General features: G+C 42.5%; 1 protein-coding gene across 2 annotated transcripts in view; it reads right to left on the reverse strand.

Moving 5' to 3' along the window:
• The window catches only part of NELL1 (neural EGFL like 1), a 1001735-nt gene that overhangs the window by 382115 nt on the left and 593651 nt on the right, over positions 1 to 25969 (reverse strand). For both annotated transcript variants that reach the window (XM_004711602.2, XM_004711601.2), the window contains exon 14: positions 1958 to 2080. In XM_004711602.2, coding sequence (XP_004711659.2) covers positions 1958 to 2080 — 123 coding nt within the window. The remainder of the gene's footprint in view (positions 1 to 1957; positions 2081 to 25969) is intronic.

The following is a 25969-nucleotide window of genomic DNA, read 5'->3' on the forward strand; positions in this document are numbered from 1 at the left end:
GGGGGGGACAAACACACGAAGCTCAAATCCCTCTGTTGTTCCTCTGATTTAGGCATTAGCATGCAGCAGTGGACCTGATAATCCGTGGAAACACATGAATGTTTGTGTTTTGCTTTGGGAATATCTTCAGCCTTCTTGTAAACGCTAAGCACAAGTTTGTTTGCCCCATGGAATCTAAAAATCACAGGAATCGCACCTGCATAAATTCCCACAGTAAGAGATGCAATGACAGAGAATTCATAGCAATAAAGGAATGCTCTTTTTTAACACACTGTCCCCAGGGGCAATAGCGTGAGGAGTCAGTAAGCACCTTTCCAATTCCTACTCATTTGCATAAATATGGGTACATGTTTTTGTAAATAATAAATCTGATGTTTGATGATGCAATATTATTGCTCTACAAATTGATTTTATAATGCTTTTCTTATTTTAAAAAATGCCTCGGGTGTCTTAGAGAGCATTTTCATACATGAGCCTGGGAAAGAATTTTAGACAATAGATTTTAGTCTATTTTGGTTTTCATTTTATTGCTTCAAATTTGTAAAATTTACTGTTTTGGGTTATGGTGTCTCCTTTTCAATGTGATTGTGTATTTTTTAATATTTGGTGATTTAGGTCGTTCAAACATGGTTAGTGAATGCCGACAATGAATGTGGCCCACCGTTCCAGTTGCAGGGGCCAGACTATGCAGACATAATAAAATGATTGCTCTCCTGAAGCTTCAGCCCAAGTGTGATGTGGACACTCAAGAGACAAATACATAAACGTATAAAGTTCTGCCGAGTTGCATTTGTGAAGAGAATTCTGGAAGGGTAGGAGATTAAACATGTGGGATGGTCAAAGAAAGCCTTGTATTGGGGGGGGTGGGGAGGCATGTGAATGGAAACAGGAGGGAACTGAGCATCGAGGCTGATGTGTCCCCAAGCACAAAGTCCCTATGGCAAGAAAGTGGTAGGCATGTTGGAGGCACGGCAGGAACTACTATAGTAAGGAAGTGGGAGAGAGAGCCAGGAGGGGACCAGCAGCCAGTTTCTGATGCCCTCCTGAGCCAGTAGGAGGATTCTGAATCTGATGCTAAGTGCAGAAAAAAGCCAGAACCCTGGCTTGTAATTGGCCAAACCATTCCCAAACCCACAAGGGAGCCATGCAACCTTACACTCCCACCAGACACCTTGCCTGTGGCCAGGAACCTTGTCCTCCCTTGTCCTCTGAGTAAACAGAGGGAACTTCCAAAGGCTGCATGCTACTCTAGGAAATAAATCTCAAAATCAATTTAGGCTTTCTATCATTCTTATAAGAAACTCTGGTGGTACTGTGGGCTAGGTACGGGATTGTGAACTGCAAGGTTAGCAACTACAGCCCACCAGCTGCTCCATGGGAGAAAAATAAGGCTGCCTGCCCGTAGAAAGATTGACAGCCAGGCAAACCCAACCGAGGGTCACTAGGAGGGGGACTCCAATGGCATTGCCATTGTGTGCTCGAGTCAATTCGGACTCTGAGATGCTGTGTGACGGAGTACAACTCCCTACAGGGTTTTCTAGGCTCTACTTCATGGAAGTAGTTTCTAGGCCTTTCTCCTGCAGAGCCATTGGGTCAGCAACCTTTTGGATTAGCAGCTAAGCTTAAACCACTGTGCCACTAGGATTTCTTAAGCCTTTTATTAGTGATGGTACTTTGATTATTTCTGGGTTGCAGTTAAGAAAAAATAATGCAGCAAACTGTTGGCTCACAGGAAAGAAGAGCCCACCTTAGCCATCAGAGCTGCTCTCGTGAAACCCCCACCCCCCTGGCTTTTTGTCAAACTAAAAGCTAGACCCAAAGCACTTTTCTTCCTCTGTTGAACACTAACCAACCAGCAGCAGAGCCGCGGGCAGGCTCAGGTAAGAGGATCCGCCATGTGAAGGCAGAGTCCAGGTAGGGCGGCGGGACTCAGCCCTCTCTCCAGGGACCTGCCTACCTTTGCAGATGGTCCCGTTCCCCACGTAGCCCGGCTTGCAGGTGCAGCTGTGTCCCTGCACCGTGTTGGTGCAGATCGCATTCTGGTCGCAGTTGTGCTGCCCGCTGCCACATTCATCGTGCTCTGTTTGCAGGGCGAGAGAGAAAAGGAGATGCTTGGAGTCACGGATGATGGATAAGTTCGCTTCAAGTCAACCACAAAAAATTGACAGTGAATATTTGCTGTAGGCCTGGCCTTTTCTAGAGTGGATTATATATACAGTCGGACATAATAGTTGTTCAAACCTCAACAACTCGAAAAGCTAGATGTGGCTCTGTCCACTTGGCTTTACCGTCGCTTCTGCTGCTTTAAACCAGTTGCCACAACCACCTTCTTCAAGGGCTTCTTCAGAGGCTTCGAAGAAGCGGTTCTCCACCTAAAGCGACTTTTACCCTCTCCCCCGGCAGACATTTGGCACCTTCTGAAACTATTTCCATTGTCGCAACTTGGGGAGGTAATGCTAGAGTAGTGAACAGAGGTCGGGAGGCAGTTGAGCACCCTACAATGCCCAAGACAGCACCCCCAAAACCCCAAAGTAAGTGACCGCAATCATCAACAGTGATGAAGTAGGAAAACTCCCTTGAAGGATGCAAAGAAATAAAAGAACCAAATCCATAAAAGAAATTCTATGGCTTCTTTACACCAAAGCTTTTGTTCGCTTGTTTTCAAAGAAATAATGACATCTTCTTGGCACAGGGGCATTGACCACAGGCTCTTTTTAAAGCAGTCGGCTAGCCCCAGGGAGGAGGAGCGAGCCCAGCACAGCGCTGTGAGGACAAAGAGACTCACCCCAGTAGGCTATTCAAGGGTGTCAGTAAGTCCACTCAAAATGTCCATGTAGTTCAGTTTTATAGAGTTTGGAATTCAGCCTCTGACTGATGACTGGTGAGTTGTACTATAGATACACACATATCTATAAACACTTTATATTCATGCACACAGACCATATATACTCGAGTATAAGCCAACCCGAATATCAGCCAAGGCACCTAATTTTACCATAAAAACTGCGTTAAAAATGTGCGGAAAAACACGGCGTATACACAGTATGTATATTCAAATAATTGGGGAATTCTTTTCTCTTTTTTCCCCCTGGCATTCTTAATCCATAGGAGAGAGTAAGGGGAGATTGGTCTATCATTCCCAAATGAACTAGAAAAATTCAAAGTTAAAACCAAGATTTCCCAGTTTACTATGCTCTCTCAACACCCTGAAGTTACTAGGACATCCAAATAACTATTCTGTCAATGGGCAGTAGGGGTTAGTTTATGTAACAGAGTCCCTTTGACTTCTGCCAATAGAACACCTTAGAAATGTTAAGAACAACCACCAAGTTGGGTTATTTGTATCACAGAAGGGTACAGGAGATGAGTGGAAATCCCTGTTAGAAATTCCCAAGAAATAACACTAATTGCAATGAAACTAAAAACCTAGAATTGGTTGTTAAATGAACTGTTAAAGCAATGCACCAATCAATGGAAATATCATCCATCTTCATTAATTTTTATTTTGCATTTCCTAACAGGGACCTAGTAACGAGAATGGTTCAATCTTGCAGAGTAGGATTTTAGTCACTCAACGTGCGATTACGTAAAAATGAAACACAAACACATCTGACTCTTGATGTAACACCCTGGATTTTCCAAAGGAAATCTTCTTGTGGGCCTTAAGACCAACCGACCGTGTCAATGAGACACTTGCCCAGGTTTGCAAGCAGTGAGAAGGGAAGGGAAGGTCTGTGAGGACCTGCTGCTAATCAGTGCTAAAGTCATCACCAGCACACTCCAGAAGGGCTCGAATAATGCTGTGGGTGGCAAACCAAATCTACAGACCTATCAAGCACCTAGTAGGTGCAGGTGCAACACCAGCCAATGCCAGGGACACAAGGAAACCTAAATCTTAGACTCTGACAGTTTCTAATCTTCTACCGAAAGCAATTGAGTAAATAATTATTAAGGTCTCTACTGGGAATATGAGTAGATGCACTCTCTGCTCTCAGGAACATTTTAATAGGGGCCACCAGACCTCAATATGTAACTAATTGGAATACAAGGAAGAAGTGATAACTGTTGTAAGCAGGTGACCTTATATTTTATCAAACAAACAAGACATATTTTAAAGGGGAAGAGGGCTCGGCTAATAATTACACTGAGAAAACAGCTATAACTCCAAATGACCTAATAAACGGGTGTGTGTCTGGTCACGGGAGATAAAAGAAACAAAGATAAACTCGAATGAGGGTTCATGGGCTGCAGACTCTGGCTGGGGTGGAGAGCGAAGACTGTCTGCAAGAGGTGGCATTCACACTGACCTTTAAGGAATGGGCATTGTTTTCTCAGCCAGCTGCCCACAAAGAGCACTCCAGGCATATGAACTTCCTGGAGAAATGGATGATTTTCTGGGATATCCCCAAGTTTGGTCCATCCATACGTACCCAAATGTAGCTCCTGATGTTCTTGAAAACAAATGTCCAAGTTCATGTGTACCTTTATAGCTTTTCCATGTCATTCTCCTGGCCTAAAATATCCTCTCCCAGTGCAACTGAAATATGTACATCCCTGCTGAACATCACTTCCACTCCAGCTTCCTGCTATGACGCTATCCACACTTGCTCTCCAGACCCGAGGAACTCCAGGCATGTTGGGATTTCTTTAAAATTGAGTCGCTGTTACTTCTTTGGAGATGTTGTTCTGTGTCCTTGAGTGGATTTCCACTCATAGTGACGGTATGGAACATGAAATTATGTTCAAAGTAGAACTGCTCCGTAGGGTGTCCTAGTCTTTAATCTTTATTGAAAGGAGCCCCTGTGGTGCAGTGGGTTAGGAGTCAAGCTGCTCATGGAAGGTTGGTAGTTCAACTCCATCAGCCCCCTCTGATGGAGGATGTTGAGGCTGATGGAAAAAGATGAGGTTTTGTCTCAAACACCTTATGAGGTGGTTCGATTCTGTCCTAGAGGATAGCTTCAAGTCAGAATTGACTCGATTGGAAGTTACTTTTCATCTTCATGGAAGCAGACAGCTACGTTTTCTCCTCTGGGGACACTGGTACATTCTAATCACGGACCTAGCTTGCTTAGCAGCTAAGAACCTAACCATTGCATCACCAAAGCTTCCTTTCTGGAGGGAATCCTATCAGAATATATGACGGTGTTATTTGAAGGTTTTTCATTAATGCCTTAGCCTTCTGCAGGACAGGGAATTAATTATTTCATGTGGGTCTTCTAGGCAAAGTCTCGAACTCCCAGCAAAGGACCTTTTCCGGAAGGGCCAATGAGGGGATGGGGGAAGACACGGATAGTTTTCACCTGTAACTGCAAACAAGGTTCCCTAGAATTCTGTCCTACCTGGATATGATGAGCCCTCTGGGAAGCAGGAGGAAGGATCTCAGTACTAGCAAGAGCTAGAAGTGGAGCGCATTCTCTGGACCCAAGATCCTTGGGCAGTGAACCTCTTGGAGCATGAAGACAGCTATACCATCGGTGAAGCAGCAGCAGCAGGACCAGAAGCCAGAGTTTAGAACGGAGTGTGGACTTCCCAACCCACAGAGCAAGTAAAGATGAGTGTTTCTGTGCTAGAGGCTGGTTTGTGGAGTGCATTTGGGCACTGAATTGAGGAAACTGGACTTACTGGCCTGTGGATGTGGCCCTGAGTGCCCTCAGGCTGAGGCTAACTGGAGTGGGTGCCTCTGGGCATGTCTTTCCAATTGCTGGGTTTGCTGACCCACAGGGCTTGTTCTGAATGCCTTTTGGTTGAGGCCTCAAATGGAGAGGTATGCCCTTTGGCACTTATTAGCAGACCTGAAAAGACTTTGTAACATAAGGATAGAATATTTGGAAAATCAAATGTCTTGGGACAAAAGGTAGAGATTGCAGTACCAAGCTGTCTCTACATTATTAATAATAATTCTTACTAGTCTTATGCTGGTTAATATTTATTGAGCACTCATCAAGTACTGTGATCACTACCTTGTTCCTGTCTCCTTCTTTCTTCTTTCCCTCCCAAGAAATGCTCAGACAGACTCTATTAACCTGTGTCTGTAACAGTGACGTGGCATCAATAGTCACTATCCATGAACACGCTGCTCTCCTTAGTGCATTAGGGACACAACAATCTAGTCAAATAGCAACTCCAATTATGGCTGCAAATGTCCCATGTTTTCAGTCTGGTTGGTTGGACTTTTACTTTTGCTCAAAGTAGCTTTCCCGTATGTTGTACCATGACCCCACGACTGGTTTATGGACAGAATAGCATCCCTGCAGAATTGCAGAAAGATAATAGAGACAGAAAGGATCCATTTCCCTTCTTCCCAATTTCATTATAGCAGTGAGAAGAAAAAGACCCTCCCAAGATTTTTTTTTAATTTAAAGTTGATATATGAGTTCATGTGCATGAATGATTACATCATTCATGAAGAAAATAAAAGGTCATTAGGAGAGAAAGAAAAGATCGCAGTAGACATCAGAAGAGACTCTGAAACTTAGCTAAAGCAAATGGAAGAAAAGATGCCAGGGAACTCAATCGGAAATTTCAAAGAACAGCTCACGAAGACAAAGCCAAATGTTCTAAAACTGATTGTGGTTATGATTATACAATTCCTCTTGATATGATTAAATGACTGAACTATGGAATTGTATGCTATGTGAATCAGATACCAAGAAAAATACAGAAAGTATGTAATAATAATAATAATAAAAGAAGACAAAGCCAAATATGATCATGAAATGTGCAGGGACCTAGAATTAGAAAACCGAACGTGACATGCTCAGCCGTCTGAAACAGAAAGAACTCAAGAAAAAAAGCAAGCCTCGAGTTGCCAACTTGAAAGATTCTATAGGCAGAATATTGCATGATGGAGGAAGCATCAGGAGAAGATGGAAAGAATACACACAGTAACTGTATCAAAAAGAACTAGTCGATGTTCCAGGAGGTCCATATGAGCAAGAACCAAGGTGCTGAAGGACGTTCAGCCAGCACTGAAAGTATTAGCCAAAAACAAAGCTCCAGGATTGACTGAATTCCCACTGAAACGTTTCAGCAAGCTGAAGGACTGGAAACACTCACTGGTCTATACCAGGGAATTTTGAAGATAGCTACTTAGCCAACTGACTGGAAGCAATCCATATTTTGTCTATTCCAAAGAAAGGTGACCCAACAGAATGCTCCAACTATACAATGATATCATTGATTGTGCACACAAGTAAAATTTTCCTTGAGATCATTCAACAATGGTTGCAGCAGTACATTAACAAGGAACTGCCTGGAGCTCAGGCTAGATTCAGAAGAGCACATGGACATTGCCCATGTCAGATGGAGGTTGGCTTAAAGCAGAGAATACCAGAAAGCTATTTGTGTTTCACTGACTATGCAAAGGCATTTGACTGTGTGGACCATAATTAACTGTGGATTTTGTCTTGCTTGGACCATCAATCAATGCTTATGGAAGCAGCCATCAAGAGATCAAAAGACATATTGCATTAGCTTAATGTGCTGCACAAGACCTCTTTAGAGTATTGGGGAGCAAGGATGTTACTTTGAAGACTAAGTTGCACCTGACACAAGTCATGGTATTCTCCATTGCATCATATACACGTGAAGGTTGGACAATGAACAAGGAAGACCATAGAAGAACCAATGCACTTGAATTGTGGTCCTGGAGAAGAATATTCAAAGTACCATAGACTGCTAAAAAGACAAACCGATCGGTAGTGGCAGAAGTAAGATCAGAGTGCTCCTTCAGAGGAAAGGTTGGCAAGATTTTGATGATTGTCAGGAGAGAGCAGTCCCTGGAGGACATCATGCTTGGTAAAGTGGAAGGACTGCGGAAAAGAGGAAGCTCCTTCAATGAGATGGACTGACCCAATGGCGGTGTCAGTGGGCACAGGCATAGGAACAACTGTGAGAATGGCTTCTGACCATGCGAGTGCATCGTTCTGTTGTGCATAGGGTCACTATGAAGGCAGTAACAACAACAACAACAACAGTCCATGTGCACGGGATAATCTGCAAACATGGATATTCAACTATCAATAGTGACTTTCACTGAGGGCTTGGAAAGAGGACAAATGAGAGGGACTTATTTACTTTGTACTTTTGACATTTTTATAACCAACATGTAAGCTTTATCAGGACATAATGGGTGCTTTGATTGTTTGTTCTATAAGAAGAAAGAAAATGATTTCCAGATGTATCCACGTTTGTATGGAAGGAAGCCGGCAGCTCTGGAGGAAAATGCCAGCAACGCTACCTGTGCGCAGTTTGACGCAACATGTCCCGGCAGCATTGTGTTCTCCTGTAAACAGGGTCACTCGGAGTAGAATCAAGGGCACCTAACAACAAAAAGTAGCAGCATCTCTTTGTCACCATGCAAACCATGGCATCATGACTACTCATCTTTGTTAGCTTAGCTACAGAGGTTATGCTCAAAATGCATTTGGGTAACGAGTGATCATGGAAATAATTTTGTAAAGCATCTGGCACCATGTTTTGTACAGAGTCGGTTCTTTGAAACTGAAGGAGACCACCACCAGTCTCCTTATCACCATCCCAACACCATCGCAACGTGGTGCTGGCCTGTGTTTTCCATGAAGTGCTTCTTAACAATTCCAGGAATATATAAGTAGCAGCTCTTTTCCTCTCTTCTCCTTCCCTAGGCTCCTCAAACATGTCTTTCCCCCCCGTGGAAAAGAAAGGGCTTAGGTCCAAATTCAGCATTGTCACTTGGCTGCTCTGTGACCTGAGGAAGATGCTTGATGTCTCTGAACTTCAGTGGCATACCCCGAATATGGGAGCAATGAGACTCCTGCCCTGGAGCCCTGGGGAAGCTGAACTGAGAGAGCATGACAAAGTGTTGAGCACTGTACTGGTCAAGGAATGTGGATTTACCTTATTCAATGTTACTTTATTCCCCCACAGAATAATTTAGAAATGTGTCATTAAGCTCCAGAATTAATGAAGAACAGAACTGTGTACTAAGGTGCTTGGTTTCTTTTAAATGACCCAGTCCAATAGGAAATATTCGAAACTAGAGTCAAAGAAAGAAGCAAAACTGATGTTCGACTTTGGTTTTCTGTAATGGTCATACAAGGGTCCCCAAAGCAGTTCATTTTCTGAGACCCTGTAGGTCTCTCCTCTTAAGAAGCTGGCTCATGGTCCTTTGGTTATAACCACCCAGAGGAACACTGAGACAAGGTTCTAAAAATGAAACAAGAAGGCTGTATTCATGGTTTCTAAAAATCTGCCACAGAAGTTTCGCTTCTCCTTCAGGGCTTCTTGGTGTGAATGGGTTATTCTTTGTCCTTCGGAATCAAGGTGAAGGTACAGAGACTGGCAAAGGGGAACAGCCCTCTGTGTCACCCTCATTGGTGACTATGACTCCTCGTCCCAGTACTCTGGGGTCAGATGACTTTCAGTAAAGAAGAAGAAAGACAGACAACCACAGGGCCCTTGGGCTGTCCTGCTCCTGGGACCCCGATTTCCAACTTAGCCCTTCCAGATTCCCACTGAGTTAATTAGTACTATTTTTTTTTTCCATTTTAGTGGGAGCTCTTACAGATATTTTAACAATCTATAGTTTAATTAGATCAAGCCTGGTTGTACAATTGCTGCCACCATCATTTTCAAAACATTTTCTTTTTTTCTTGCACTCTTTGATATCAGCTCCCTTTTGGCCCCATGAGTTCTTCTTTTATATCACAACTTACATACAATTGTGTGCTCTATGGATGTGAAGAAGGGCCAGTCTTCCAACACTTATACCCTTAGTTGGGGTTGAAAAGCAACACTAGCTCCACTGGGGCAGGCAGGAGGGAGGGAGGAAGGGAGGGAAGGCTCAAAGCTTATGGAACATGGAATTTCGGATAAAGCGGAGGGTATACTCTGAGAGCAGGTAAAGGTTCAATAAGTTCAATAAGAATTCATATCACTGTAATGCACATGAGGAGATTGCAATTCAAGTGTTCCGTTACACGTGTAGAGTTATCACAGTTAAACGGCAAAACCAAGTGAGATGTCTGGTGTAAGTCTGATGGGCCTGCCCTAACTCTCACCGGTAGGTCAACGGCCAGATGTTCACATGGCAATATTTCTCCTCTTTATCGGAGGTAGTTTGTATTTCCCCAAGAGGGTTGCAAAAGCATCTTCCATCATGCGTGCTCTCCTTCAGTGGGACCTTGACACGTTCCTTGAAGAGATGGAGTCCAATGAGCCTCGCCCTTGGACCTGGGTGGATCAGCAGAATGCTCACACAAAGATGCTGGGGGGTGGGGGGAGGGCGGAGGGCAGACCTGTCAGACGGCTAGAAGGATCGGAAATGGATGTTCTCTCTCAACATTGCCCCTTTTAGAACACAATGGCGAAGCCATGGGTACATGTGGCAGTCTCTCATGACATGTGAGCCAGCCTGGGAGCCATCCCAGCCTCGGAAGCAGGCATGTGAATGAAGAAATCCCCAGGTGATTCCACTTCCTTGCTTTCTGAGTTTCCACAGCACCAGCAGTGTCCTCAGCTAAAGTCCAGATGTCATGGAGAAGCCAAACCCTTCCTGCTGTCCACTGTGAATCACTGACCCACAGAATTTAGAGGAAATGGTGATTTATACCACTAAGTTTGAGCTGGTCCTTATTCAGACACAGTGAACCAGGTCAGGTTGCCTGGCTCTGGTCCCAGAGTCTGGGATGGAGCATAAGGCAAACAATGTTCCGTGCACCTGGGTTGACCTGAAATTCACTTTAGACTGTGTGCTTGTTCCTCGGAGGCAGTCTCCCACCCTCTAAGTGCGGTTTGTTAAAGGATGGCTCATGATCTGTCACTTGCCTTAACACTGTCTTTATCCTGCTAAGCCTTCAGTTATCACCTCACATAGAAGGGCTCAAAATATGATCCCAGAGAAGGGGCAATTTTGCAGCAATCAAAATGTATTTTCAAGAACATCAACTAAATGGCTGCCCTGAGAGCTACAATGCATATGTTGATAGCACTGCCGAAAGCTGTCACCACATTTTATACCCAGGTCCTCAGACTGTTGCTACGTAACAGTGTGTTAGTGCAGGAGAAAGTAGAAGGCAACATCAAACATGCCAAAAGACTTTTTGTTTGTGGCCTTTGGGCGGAAGAATTTGTAGGAACCTGCAGAGGTAAAGGTGAGAGTCAAGGCTTCCACCTCCCCAGAGGTAAGATGGTCCAGTGATGAGAAATTTGAGCTCTAGAGCTAGATCAACTCCGGTTAAAATCTCATCTCTGCCATGGGATCGTGTGAACTGACGACCAGGGCAGATGGCACTTGTTTCTCATTTAATATATAAACTGGTTGTAAAGATTAAATGAGATGATGTCCACCTTAAGGTATTTATATATTTATCATGCAGCTAGGGTCAGCAGTTGGGATAAATGGTTAGGTGACTCAGCTAACTACCAGTTGAAAGGTTCTTAGTTCAAACCCACCAAGAGGTGACCTGCTTCTGAAAAGCCTATGGAGTGCTTCTACTCTGCACACATAGGGTGATGCTGAGTCAGCATCAGTTCAATAGCAAGGACAACACGAGCGGTTTGGCCCCGGTGCTGTGCTTGCAATGGTCTAAGCACAGAAAGCACAACAGCAAACACCTGGGGTGAACAGTCTGCCATGATGGGCACACAAACAGTAAGTAAAAATGCAGGGAATTATGTAAGAGAGATGGAGTATTGATAATTAACCTGAAGAGGGGATGGAGAGTGAGGAGGGTGATAAACTAGATACAGAGAAGGTTGAGTGCGGCTTCCCTGGGCACGTGTAAACAAAGACCTGGAGGAAATGCAGGAGGGAATCATAGAGTTGTCGTGGGAAAGAGCCTTTTAGGCAAAGAAAGCCAAGAAAGAGGCTGGAGGTGCAGACATAGGAAGAGCCAAGAATGCAGGGTGACAGGAGTAGAGTGAGGAAATGAAGTTATAGATAAAATCAGGTCTACCAGGTAGGGCTGGCTCAGATCTGACAGGTCCTTTCCAGTAGGCCTTACTTCTATTCATGGGCTGATGACCGAGAGCCCTAAGCTCCATTATGACAGTCCTGAGCTACATGCGATTAATGCACTCAGAAAACACGCTAAATCTGGATTGAGAAGTACTATGGGTACAAACTCAACACTGGATATCAAAGACTTTATTCCAAGAAGAAAAGTCGATATCTCATTAATGGTTTTTATGTTGATAATATTTTTGTTATATAAAAATTATTAAAACTAATTCTACTGATTGCTTTATATCTCTCTTAATGGGACTTAATAGCAAAATTTTAATTACATATGCAGTTTCTATAAAGGCATTACTGGGCACGGACCAAGCAGGTGCTCAGGCAATGTGGACATGAACAAAAGGGAAAACTAGGAATTGATTTAATACGATCGAGTGGTAAATGAGGCTGATTTTGAAGCCTAGCTTCAGCTGCTGGGCAGTAGTTGCCTGGAGTACTAAACCAGAAGGTCAAATCCTGGAGAAATGGAAAGACGGTTACAGTTAAATCATATCATCTGTGATGGACATAGGAAGAAAACATGGTACCCATGGGTTGAACACTTAGAGACGATGATGATGATGATGATGATGATGATGACGATGATGATGATGATGACGACGACCACCATTTCCTGAGACGGCATTTTGCACTGGGTATGGGAAAGCCAGCAATCACTCCGAGAGCCTTGTTTGTGGCGAACACCTTCAAGGCAGCTTGGACTTCTTCCTTCAGGACCTCGTGGCTCTTAATCATATGCCACTAGTTCTTTTGGTATGGTGACTGCGTATTCTTTCCATCTTCTTTTGATGCTTCCTCAATTGTTTCATGTTTTGTCCACAGAATCTTTCAATATTGCAGCTTTAAGCTTGAGTCACTTGTTAATGAAGATCAAGTATTATAGCCCTCAGTGTCAATTTTAATTCAAAGTAAGGAAATAAATACTCACACTATAACATCATGATAAATGGAGAAAAGACTGAAGTCAAGGACTTCGTCTTGTTTGCATCCACAAAAGTCCATGGAAGCAGCAATCGGGAGATCAAATGACATACTGCATTGGGTAAATCCGCTGCACAAAACTTCTTTAAAGTGTGAAAAAGAAGGATGAGGCCTAAGGTGCCCCTGACTCAAGCCATCGTGTTTTCAATCACCTCATAGGCATGTGAAAACAGGACACTGAGTGAGGAAGCCCGAAGAAGCACCGATGCGTTTGGATCATGCTGTTGATGAAGACTACTGAAAGTACCATGGACTTCCAAAAGCACAAACAAACCGGTCTTGGAAGAAGTACAATCAGAATACTTCTCAGAGGCTAGGATGGTGAGAGCTCATCTCACGTACTTTGGACGTGTTGTCGGGAGAGACCAGTAGCTGGAAAAAGACACCATGCTTGGTGAGAGGCAACGAAAACGAGGAAGACTCTTGACAAAAGAGACTGATACAGTGGCTCCAACAACGGGCTCCAAAATAGTAACAATGATGAGGATGGTGTAGGACCAGGAGGGTGTGTTTCATTCTGTTGTACAAAAGGTCGCCCGCCGAGTCAGAAACCACTCATCGGCACCTCACAACATCGATTGGCAAACTCACTGCCATGGAGTTGATTCTGACTCACAGAGGCCCTGTGATCTGATTTGACGTGATGGCAGTGGATTTGGTGTTTGGTTAATTTTATGTGCTGGATGTGTATTCTTGGTAGACATTTTCTTTTGATTCACAATTTTACTTTGCTTGTTACTATAACATTGAGAGGTAGGAATTATTATTCCCTTTTCAAAGATGCAAAAATTAAAGTTCAGAAAAGTTCATTTCCTCAGTGACTAAAATCTAGCAGTATTTAAACCCAGGGCAGCATTTCCCCCTCCACAACTCATACTCTAACCCAGACCTCCCACAGCAGCTTCTGCACCCTGACAACAGTCCTCTGTGGCATGGTGGAGTGCCAGCTTTGGTCTCTGGATTCTGCCGCCTCGTGTATGAAGTCTGCTCCATTCCTAGATGTGGATGTGTGCCTGATCTATCTTTGGGACTTGACATGGAAATATCTGCTTAACTATGCCTCTAACCCTTACCCCTACTTTGGAGGGTCAATCAAGATCAGCAGCTTTCAAATTTTGGAATGCATCATTATTATGTGGAAGGTTTATTAAAAGACAGTATGCTGGGTCCTATACCCTTAAAGTTTCTGCTTTAGCCATTTTAGGATGGTGTGTGTGTGTGTGTTTGTAGGATGTAGATGTCTAATAAGTCCTTAGTTAAAGCTGATGTTGTTGCTCCAAAAATCAAAGTTTAGGGAACCACTGGTCTGGATCAGCTCAAACCCAATTTTTATGGTTCATACATCATATCACAAGCACAACTTTTAAACAAAGGAACCAACACCACCCCTTGGGAGTTACACAGCTTCATGTCAACTTGATAAAAGAATGAAGGGGTGGAATTTATCCTGCCAATCATGTCACGGTCTGATGATACCTCCTTGTGGGTGTGGCCTAATCATGAGGCTTCTGGGAACTTCCTCTCTTTTGCTGCTGAGAGGTGGACCACACTCCTCTCTGCTTCACCTTACTGCCCAGGAGACACGCTAACAGTTGGAGGAGCCACATGGAGATGCTTCCATTGCCACTGGATCCACAGGACTTTTTACCCACTGGCCTCTAATCATTCTGCATTTTTCATCATGACTTGTGCTGTGTGAGTCTGAAGAGGAATTTATGAACTAGTATCTGAAATATGGGCTAATATTAGACTTACGAACTTGATCTGGACTGGGCTGGGGTGTGTTCTCAATGTACAATTGCTCTTTGATATAAAGCTCTTCCCTATCCATATGAATATCTCTGGATTTCTTTCTCTAGTCAACCCGGCCTAACACACACCCTTGGACCATATCAGTAACATCAAAGTCTTTAGGATGGGACCTACGCATATGCATTATTTTAATCTCTCCAGAAGATAAGTAAACCTTGAGGACCACTGAGGTCATCTTTCTGTCTAACTCTCAGTGCCATGGAGTTGAGGTTGACTCAGAGTGACCCTACAGGACACAGTAGAACTGCCTCTGTGGGTTTCCAAGACTCTAACTTTTTTATTGGAGAGCCTCATCTTTATCCCAAACCCTTCTTTCTAGCTTTTCCAAAAGATAAAACTGGGAAACGATATCTAAGTGCACTCTAATCAAGGGGTCAGGTTTAAATGACAATAAATAGCAACTTTCACAGCTGAGTCCATGCCTGGGGGTCGGTGGGTCTATGCTAGGGGGAGAGTGGGGAGTTTTGAAGTCAGAGAACAGGCTCAGCAGTAGGAGACTGAATCCCTAGAAATGCCATCCAATAAATGACATTCTGAGAATTCACTAGGCTGGTCAAGAGGGAGATTTTAATAAGGACTAAAGGCCAGTATGTGTCTAGTCCCTGTCATTTGCTTCATAGCTGGAGAATCTTCCAGTGTGAAGGACACTGACATTAAAGCGATCATCTGGCTCCACGGGAATGAAATTTGATTGGATAGAAATGGCCCACATCTGTGAGGCTCCCCGCGGAGGAAACTCAGTGGCGCCAGTCAGCAGCTAATCCTGCGAAATCTACAAAGCTACGATTTTCAAGTATAAACATCATGAGAGATTTTTTTTTATATACAAGTAGGACAAATCCTCGGAATCTAAAAATCTGATCTTGACTTCTCCCTTGGCAGTTCCACAAGGGAAAGCAGCAGACAGCCTCTAAACCTGTCCCTTCATCCCTGTCACTCAAAGCCAAAAACCGAGACATCAAACGAAGTGACTTCTTATCTGTGAAAAAGCGTTTGATAACTTTGCAGAAGCATAACTCCAAGTTAGCCGACATCCACTAGGCACAAACTTCCCAAAACATCTCTACTTTAGGGTTATTGGCAGAGGATAGTCTGTCCCTTATGAAGACACCTTTCCTTCAATTCAAGCGCTTCTTTATGGCCTATGGTTATGCCACAGATGCAGACTGGCTCTGAAGTGTGAACACAGCTGTTCACACTTGCTCGATTGTTGTTGTTGTTTTTCATGAATGTAGGAGTTATTAAGAAAGTTAGTCCGTTATCGTTGAGATGAGAAATGCTCAGGAGATGGTGGTTCTGACAGGACAGTTCTTCTCTGCCATGTTCACAGGCAGGCTTTTCTCTGGCCATTAGCTTCTTGAGTTGCAATCTGCCCTGCTTGAACAAGGTTACAAAGCTCTTTCAGAACTGTCAATGCAAGTCCAAAGGGCATGCCACTGCTGCTATAAGTCTCAATCCAAAGACACTTAGAAATAGCTCCGCAGGTCAGCAAAACTCAGCTCTCCCGATTAAGTCCCCAGAGGCAGTCTACTCCACGAAGCCAGACTTCTAGCCCAAAGCACTCAGTTGTATTTGTTCTGTAGGCTTGGAAGGTTATACCACTCCTTGTCCTGTGCTGATTCCTGGTTCTGCTGCTCCTCTGCTAATCCTTGGATGCCACAGCTGTCTCCTGAATCAAGGAGCTTCAATAGACAGCGATTTCAGGGTCCAAAGGATGTGCTGCACTCCTGGCTACTTTTCCTGTTGAGAGTGAGATACCTTTTTTTTTTAACTATTAAATCTGTATAGTAAGACAACTTCGATCATACGAAACAACAGTTTACAACAGTCTGAGTGCAGGACATGCCATTGGAGGAGGGGAGGGAGGGCAGGAGGGAGGTGGTGCTGAGCTGCCTGCCCTGGGGGAGGTGAAGACCAGAGGGCAGGGCCCAGGACCCAGGGAGTCCCTGCCACATTGCGTGATTGTTTTTACACTTCTATAACAAAATGTCATCTAGGTAGGCTATTCTATCACTCTGGTTTTCATCCAGGTCTAATCCTTATCCAGTTCTTCTAAAGTTCCCCCAACTCATCATTCATTTACAGTAAAAGACCAACAGAAATGTGAGACTGTATTTTTGATGGATGGAAAATGAGCCAAACTGCCAAACCTTCAAAATTTAAATGTCTCTGCCTCCCCCAGCTCTCTGAACTGTCACCCTAACCCTTTTGAAAGTAAATCAACAATTTGCCACACACACACACACACACACACACACACACACACACACACACACACGAAAACTATCCAATGTATTAATGTGATCTGTGCTTTAAATTTTCCACACAAGTGGTGAAATAGCCAAACTCTTCTTCCCCCTGCAACTCATATTTAGAAGAGGAAGAGAAGGGACAGGAAATGCACTGGCCGGCCTTAGACGTACGTTTACTTTAATCTTTCAGATGGTATAAGTGATTGTCACTCCTCAGTGACACAAGGTTTAAAGAGAATGAATTGAAAGCCCAGCAACATTCTTAGTCATTTCGAGTGCTAATGTGCTGGAAGGGAAGGCCACGTACAATAAGAGGGAGGTTAAGAAAACATGGTGGAGGCAGGCTCAGATACTGGGAAGTTGGCAAGAGTTAGGGCAACATAGGTAAATATTGTCTATACACACTCGGGCAATCGTGGTGACCTGTGCATAGATGTTTAGACAGACATACAGCCTGAACAGGTGTGAGAGGGAGAGCAGGAACATACCAACAAGCTTCCATAGGCTTGCCAGAGGCTATTTGTAGATATGTATAGCTTTGCTGCAGATATGTTCAGGGATGTGGTGGTACATACAGGGGGAAAAGTTATGAAAACTTTCTAGACGTAAAGGAATGGGAAACTGAGCACTCAGGACTAATCCTGCGAGACCTCAAGGTCAACCACTGCAATTTTGTTCACAAAGACATGGTTCTACAGCTTACTTTGGTAAGGAGTCATGGGGATCTTAATAGCCCATGAGTATTGTCTAAGGGGCAACTCTCTCCCTGTTCAGAGGAAATAAGAATGGAGAAAATGAAAAAGACACATGGAAACAATGTGTCCCATGGACTAAGGGACCATGCAAAACAAACACCAGTCCTCACAACCCTACAGCCAGAAGAACTAGACGGTGCCCTGCTGCCTGCTCTGAAACAAGATCACATTAGATGGTCCCGCAGAGAGTGGGAGAAAATGTGGAACAGAAGTAAATAAATGTAAGAGAGACTGGTAGGACCCATGGCTATGGTTCTATGTCATCTTTCGTAACCCAGTTAGATTTTTTTTTTATGCAGACAAAAAATCCTTGTCATTGAAACTTCCAAGATGTCCACTTCCATCTGTCTCCTTGGGTTCAAAAATATACCATTGTCTTTTGTGAGAAATTTGCCCCAATGAGGATTGAAAACACCTTAAATGTTTGATATTAACATCCATTAACTGGACAATTTGTTTATACAGGAAAAAATTGTGACCAAGACCCCCTCCTTGAGATTCTGTTTCTGCTTTGTTAAAGAATAAAAATAAACCCTACTTCATAAACGCTCCACGATAAACATCTAATCACTACAAAATGGGCCCTTTGAACTACACCTACAAGTCACTGAAACGTAAGGCCATGAAGATACTCCATTCATAGCAGGAGTGCACTCGCCATGTGCTTTTGAAAAGAGAAGCAGGGATAAGCAAGTACAATAGCTTAATGCGCCCTTTTCAGTACACACACCTGATGTGCTACTGACTTCCAAAAAAAAACAAATAAAACCCTCTAAAAAGCAAACCGAAAACCAGGTCTTCCTTTTCTCTGCCCAAATATACTATTGAATTATATATTCATTAAAACTTCATGATAAATATTTGTAGAACGTTTAACCATTAGCATACACTACATTGAGAACTGTGTCATCCCATTTACTAAAATTAATTCACCTTTTAAAACATTTAAAATTGTCTGTAGGAAAGATGTGATAATTATATCTTGACCAAATAAGTGATCCTTCTACTTCATCTTCAAATTAAAGAAACATCATTATGCCTACATTCAGATATTCTAAGCAGAAGGTTGCAATTAAAACATACACCTCTGGGATTTGGAACAAAGAAGAATAATCACTACCATATAAATAGGATATAAAAGCACTATAAAAATAAAGTAGCTTGTAAAGGAAAAACACAGTATCTAGTACTAATCATTGGACTTAATTCCAACCATTAACCCAACCCTATTTCTTGAAATAAAATGGTGATTCAGTGTTGAATGTTGTTTCTTTCTAGAAAGCTTGGTGGTATCATTTCATAACCTGACTTGAAATAGGTTAAATTTCATGGTTGCATTTGAATAGCACCTTAGTTTAAAAACTAGATTACAAGATGATTTCATTTGCTACTCATACTAACTCTTGAAAGAAAGCAAGAAGTTCCCCTCGTCCTTATTCTACCTGATGAATAAACTAAGCTTCAAGAGGCTCCAGGACTAATTAACTATCCAGGTGAGGCCATCACCACGCAGGCTGACTCCTTGTGCACAGACTTGACCTCAAACGCACATGACAAGCGTCATCACAAACCACTTCACATCAACACAGTGACTCGTGCGTGTCTGAGGAGAACGGTGCTTGTCGGGACTTCCAGTGGCTCATTTTTCAGAATCAAAAGGAGGTTTCAAAAGTTCAAAGTGGAATTTAAATATAATGGGATTTTCAATGAACTTTTTGAATTCCCCTTGGAGAACACCAGGTCTTTTTTTAGGTATGTCTAGGTGAACCTTTTTGTTAACAGCCAAGCATATACACCATTTGCATCACCCAGGGACTCAAATAAATAATAATAATAAACAAAAACCTGTTGCCATCTAATTAATTCCAACTCATGTACATAGCCCAACTGCTGGATAGGGTTTCCAAGACTGCAGTCTTTATGGAAGCAGATGGGCACATCGTTCTCCTGTAGAACAAACAGTAGGTACAGAGCACTCCTTGCCATTGGGTAAGTAGTAGAATGATTTATACACAGGCCACTGGGCTCCTTAATCATAATTAGACCGAGTCATGGTTTGCGTTGGGCTACTCCAGGAACATGGAGCAATCGTTTGCATTGAAAGCTGAAAGACAAGGCTTTCTACTCCTAGAAAAGAGTTACAGTCTTGGAAACCCATAGGGCCAATTCTATCCTGTCCTATAGGGTTGCTTTAATTTGGAATTGACCTGATTGGTGGTGAACGTTTTAGAGAGGGAGAATGATTTTTGAATCTTATTAAATGCAGGAAGAGTGCCCTCTCACACATTTGAATCTTAAAACAACTGTAAAGCAAGTATTGCTATAACCCTGATTTTTAAAAAGTAGCTAAGCAGAGGAATGGACAAGGTAAGGGCAAGTGGATGGCAACGTAACTAGGAAACAGCACAGGAGGACATGAAAGCAGACTTGCTTCACTACACATTTTCCCAAACTACTAATTTGTGTTATGCTAGGTATAATATTAAAAGTCTTCCCTGCCAGGGAGGCATAGAAGCACCATCTCAGGAGAATTTTATCTCCCCCATTCGCGATCAGAATTGCTGAACCTATGTAAAACTGAGACAACATGAGAGAGTTTAACAACTGGGATCTAATCTCTTCCTCTGGCTTTTAAGGATGCTTGATGAAAAGTCTGACCCTTAGCTACACTTCACGTAATATCCAGTGAGAAAAAGCATCAGTTAGTGATAAATGAATGTCTCACTAGGGTGGCATATACTGATTAGTGATCTAAGAGTGTCTCAGAGCATGTGAGAAAGATTAAGTATCAATTTTACCTGCAGCTTCATTTAAAATGGGAACTGGGTGGTGAGTGCCCCTTCACGTACTTGGAGATTCTTGGTACTTGGAGAGTCAAGGTTTTTGACTTGATACCCCATAGAACCAAGGGCTGCTCTGTATTGATGTGACCCAGAGGAGGGCCAATTCCTGTATTTTTTCAGCCCTAAACAAATCCCACATTGTCGTCGTGGGACATCAGATGCTGTGTCCAGGTGACTGGAGTTTTGGCATGCTGCTGCCTAGGTACACTGCACTGCAGTAAAACTAAGTAAATGAGTTTCCATGTGAAACCCTTGTGTCTGGTGAATGTGACTGACAATACAACGGGGAGGCCAGATTTGATGTCCTGCAGAATCAATAGCTGAGCTTCTGTCCATAGTCTAGGTCCGATCATCCTGCAAATGATAAAAGGAGCCCTAGTGGTACAACTGTTATGCAATTGGATGCTAGGATGCTAACCAATCCAATCCAATCCCTGGGAGAAAAGTGTAACTCTGTTCTCCACAAACTTTATAGCTTTAGGAACCTGCGGGGGTAGTTCTAATTTAGATTCACAAGGTCACTATGAGATGGGACCCACTTGGCAGTAATCAGTTTGGTTTGTCTTTATGATAGAGATGCCAAAACATTTGAATTAAGTTCAAACAACAACAAAACTTTTGACCACAATAAAAGAAAACTCACTAAAAATTAAAACATATCTCTTTCCCAGGTAAGATTTAGTTCTTACAATCCCAGAAACACTCTTTATACTGTAAGTAAACAAGGGAAGAAATAACACAAGGTCAAAAGATTTCAAATTCATTTGCATCCACTAAACTTAAATCTGATGATAGAAGCCACTTAATAGAACCCAAAAGACTGAGTCTACCATCTGATTAATGTATATGCTTATTATACTTATATGTGTACAAGGTTTGTCTATAATACAGACATGACTGAGAACAGGGTAATGTTCTGAATTTAGGTATCATGTTCTGATTTCTGAATTTTGCTGAAGAAAATGTACAATGTATGTTGAATGGCAATTGAAAATGTAACATTCTTAATTGTTGTTGGAGTTAGCAAGTAACTATAACATAAACAAAACAATAATCAATTGGTATAACTGTGCCCAAAGCAATTTAAAGAATAAAAGCAAGTTAAAGTTGTACAGAGAAGAAAGGTACCAGTCAATCAATTCCAGAGTTATCTGCAATGGTCCAAACTAAGCAGTGGGAGAATAACAACAAGCAATACAGGAACCATTTATACAATGGAACTCTACAAAACAATGTAAATGAACAACCTAGAAGTATACATGAGCATGGATACAGCTCGAAGACTTTATGTTGAGTGCCAAAAACAAGTGCCAGTTGGATACAGTAGTATATTTTTTGTCAAGTTAAACACGCCAAAACTATTCCATATTTTTATCGATATATAAATACACAGCAATAGTATGAAAACATTCAGTGAAAAGATAAGGACTGATTCCAAGAAACTTGTTATTTCTGAATAAGGACAAAGAGGAGTGCAATGCAGAAGTGGTATTGCAAGACTATACCTTTTCTTTAAGAAAGTACATATGGCAACATAATGAGTTTTAATAGGATTTATCAATGGTACCAACCTGTTCATTACATGAGTCTCTAAATGTTTCTACATGTTTACAATAAACCAAAACCCTAGGAAACTCATTGCCATTGAGTTGACTCCAGCCCTAGGAGACAAGAGTAGGGCTTCCCTTTGGGGGTTCTGATTGGTAAAGTGTTATGGGAACAGACAATCTCATCTTCCTCCCATGGATTGGCCGCTGGTTTCGAACTGCCGATCTAGTGGATAGCAACCCAACATATAGCCCACTAGTTTGTGAAACTATCCTGGAAAGATATAAGCGTATAATGTCTTAGAAAGTTTGTTCTGAAAGGGATTGCAGAAATATTAAAGACCACACAACCATGATCACATAGTCAGGGATCAGAGAAGGAAAGCCACAACTCTAAACAAAGACCCAGTCTCACTCATTTGCACGTCTGTGCTCTTGCTAACCACACCTGGTGGCATATTGAGCTTTGTGCTTATTTTTGTTTTTTTGGATTTTCAGTTAAAAGCAAAAGATTCTTAATTGGGTAGGTGGCACACCTACTTCTGTAACTATACTTCTGAGGAGCATTCTTGATCATGTCACCGTAAAGTTCAAGACTCTGAGGATGAATAAAGGTGAGAGTAAAAGCCACAGGGCCATCTGAAAGTCTTTGCATGTCTCAGGCTGGGAGGACTCCGGACTCGTGTCATTGAAATTGCCAACACATAAACCTGCAATGGAAGCCAAGCCCATTTGCAGAGCTGCAAATAAAGGGCTAGGGTGCAGTTATTGTTAATGGAGGTGGCAGCCATCTGTCTCACCACTCAAATGTCAGCCTGCATGGCAGCCAGCGTGAGGAGAAGTGTCCCAGCCCCGGGCACAGTGACCGAGGAAGAAATGCTGCTCGCCTCCTCTCAAGTGCTATTAACACTGGGAGAAGAATGGGAATGCTAATAGCAACAATAATAATAATAATACATTCATTTGCCCAGGTGTATTTTCTATGACTTTAGTTTTATGCTTGTTGTCCCTCCAATAAGGGATGACACATTCATTCTCTCTCTTTCTCTCTCTTTAAAATCCAGAACATGGGCCAGTTCCAAAAAGAATAAGAAGGAAACTAAGCTTTATTAAGCTCCTCTGCCAAGTGTTCTCTGAGTGTTTCTGTATTTAAGCCCCTTAGCCTCCCTCCAAGGCAGGTACTGTCAACACCACTGTATTCAGGGCAGTTAACCAAGGTTCTGAAAGGTCAAAACACATATCCAAGCACATGCATTGATTACCCAGCCAAAAGAAAAAAAGCGTAAAACCCACTAAAACCCCAAGGTTTTTCTGGTACATAATGCTTTCAAAATCCATTGTCTTCTGATCCTCAGGGTTTTTAAATCTGAAACTTGGATGGATTGGAATAGTCCATCTCAGACATCCAATGACTCTCTGGACAATGTAATTAGGAGGGGCAGATACAATGTGCAAGGACAACTTGGAGAGAAGGTTAGAATAGAGCCTGTGCCAAATAAAAGAATCCATAACAATTCAAAAGATGGAGCATGAGATTTACACACACACACACACACACAGGCACAACTTTGAAAGAGAAATATTCAATAGACCAATGAATTTATTCTTTAAGATATTCCAGGTCATCGTGGATGAATTCATCAACTTAAGTGTGACTTTTTGGATGCCAACTGGATCTAGAATCCTTTAAAACCAAACTTCATTTCTTTAGCAGGTATTTCTCCATTCCACCCCCCACCCTTTTCTATCCAGCTGTCCTTAAAGCCAGGACGAAAACCAGTAGATCATGTTGACTATCTGCTTTCAGCTGTGCTAGCTCTTTGCTATCTGTGCATGCACTCCTTCAACCTCTGAAATCAGGTTGTTTCTCTGCCTCAAAGACCAGCTCCAGGGGAGAGGAGGAGGTGGGGGAAAGGATGGGGAAGACAACAAACCCAGGAACAAGGGAACAACAAGAGATCTAAAATCAACAGTGAGGAGGGCATAGAATGCCTGGTGGAGTTCGATCAAGTGTAATGTAGCCGAGAGGAAGTACAGAGAGCTAAATGAAGGGTGAACATGATAGTGGAACAGGAGGAAAGTAAAAGGAAATAGAGGAAAAACTAAGAGGCAAAGACATTTATAGATGTATAAACATAAGCATTTACATATGTAAATATATTAATATATAATAATAGGAATATAGGTCTATGTACATCTATTTATAGGTTAAGTAGTAAGGTAGCAGACTGACACTAGGCCTTTTCTCAAGTCCTCCTTCAACGCAAGAACACTTCTATGCTCACCTTCTGACATGATTGCTGAAGACAAAATGGGTGCATAAGCTAATGTGGTGAAGAAGGTGGATGGTGACCGGCTATTCGAAAACAGAGGATCTGGGGTCTTAAAAGCTTGAAGATAAACAAGCGGCCATCTAGTTAAGAAGCAACAAAGCCCACATGGAAGAAGCACACCAACTCATGTGATCACAAGTTGTCGATGGGATCAGGTATCAGTCATCAGAAGACCCAAAACAAACAATCGTTTCGATGCAAACAAGAGGGGTTGGAAGGGAGCCCAAAGCCCATCTGTAGACACTTGGACATCTGCTCACTGAAGGGTCACAAAAAACGGACTAGCCAGCAAGGGCACAGTATAGACAGATGAAACATACAACATTCCTCTAGTTCAGCGGTTCTCAACCGGTAGGTCGTGGCCCTTTGGGGGTCAAACAACCCTTTCATAGGGGTTACCTGATTCATAACAGTAGCAAAATTGCATTTATGAAGTAGCAATGAAAATAATTTTATGGTTGGGGGGGGGAGTCACCACAACATGAGGAACTGTATTGAAGGGTTGTGGCATTAGGAAGGTTGAGAACCACTGCTCTAGTACTTTAATGCTTCCTCCCCCTTACTATCATGATCCCAGTTCTACCTTACAAACCTGGCTAGACTAGGGCATGTACATGGGTACAGATAAGAGCTCTGGACACAATGAATCCAGGACAGATAAACCCCTCAGGACAAAGAATGAGAGTAGCGATCCCATGAGGGGAAGGAGTAGGTGGGGGAAGAAAGGGGGAAATGATCACAATGATCGACTTATAACACCCCCCATCCCAGGGGGCAAACAACAGAAATGTGGGTGAAGGTAGAAGCAGAAGGTGTAAACTACGAAAATAAAAATAATTTATAAATTATCAAGGTTTACAAGGATTAAAGGGTGGGGGAGGGAGGGAAAAAAGAAGAGCTGGTACCAAGGGCTCAAGTAGAAAGAAAATGCTTTGGGAATGATGGCACATATGCACAAATGTGCTTCACACAATAGATGTATAGATTGTGATAAGAGCTCTAAGATCCCCCAATAAAATGATTTATTAAAATTTTTAAAAAGACCAGTTCCAGAGTCCCCTCTTCCACAACGCCTCATTAACTCAATAAGACTCAGTGATTTTGGTGATTCCAGATCACTCTTGCACCTCAGAGTTTAGGAAGAAAAGGAAATGGAAGGTTTAACTTGTGTTTCTACCATTACCAAATACTCTGCCAAAGAGTTAGCATAAATAACCACATGAAATCACACTTACCTTATTTTTGCACACATGATGTGACCACCGACCACCATGCATTTCTGCAAACTGCATGCCATACCAACTTTTTAAAACATGTCATGGACTTGAATTTTTTTCCTGCCCATCAGATTTAATGCTACCAGGATAAAAACTATACTTACAGAAACTTCATTTAAGCTAAGTAATTTCCTAAATAAAGTGCAACCAATGGTGAATAGAAATGGAATG

Source organism: Echinops telfairi, unplaced genomic scaffold (genome assembly GCF_000313985.2).
Source record: "Echinops telfairi isolate 266 unplaced genomic scaffold, ASM31398v2 ScPeMD7_60;HRSCAF=208, whole genome shotgun sequence".
Classification (NCBI taxonomy): domain Eukaryota; kingdom Metazoa; phylum Chordata; class Mammalia; order Afrosoricida; family Tenrecidae; genus Echinops; species Echinops telfairi.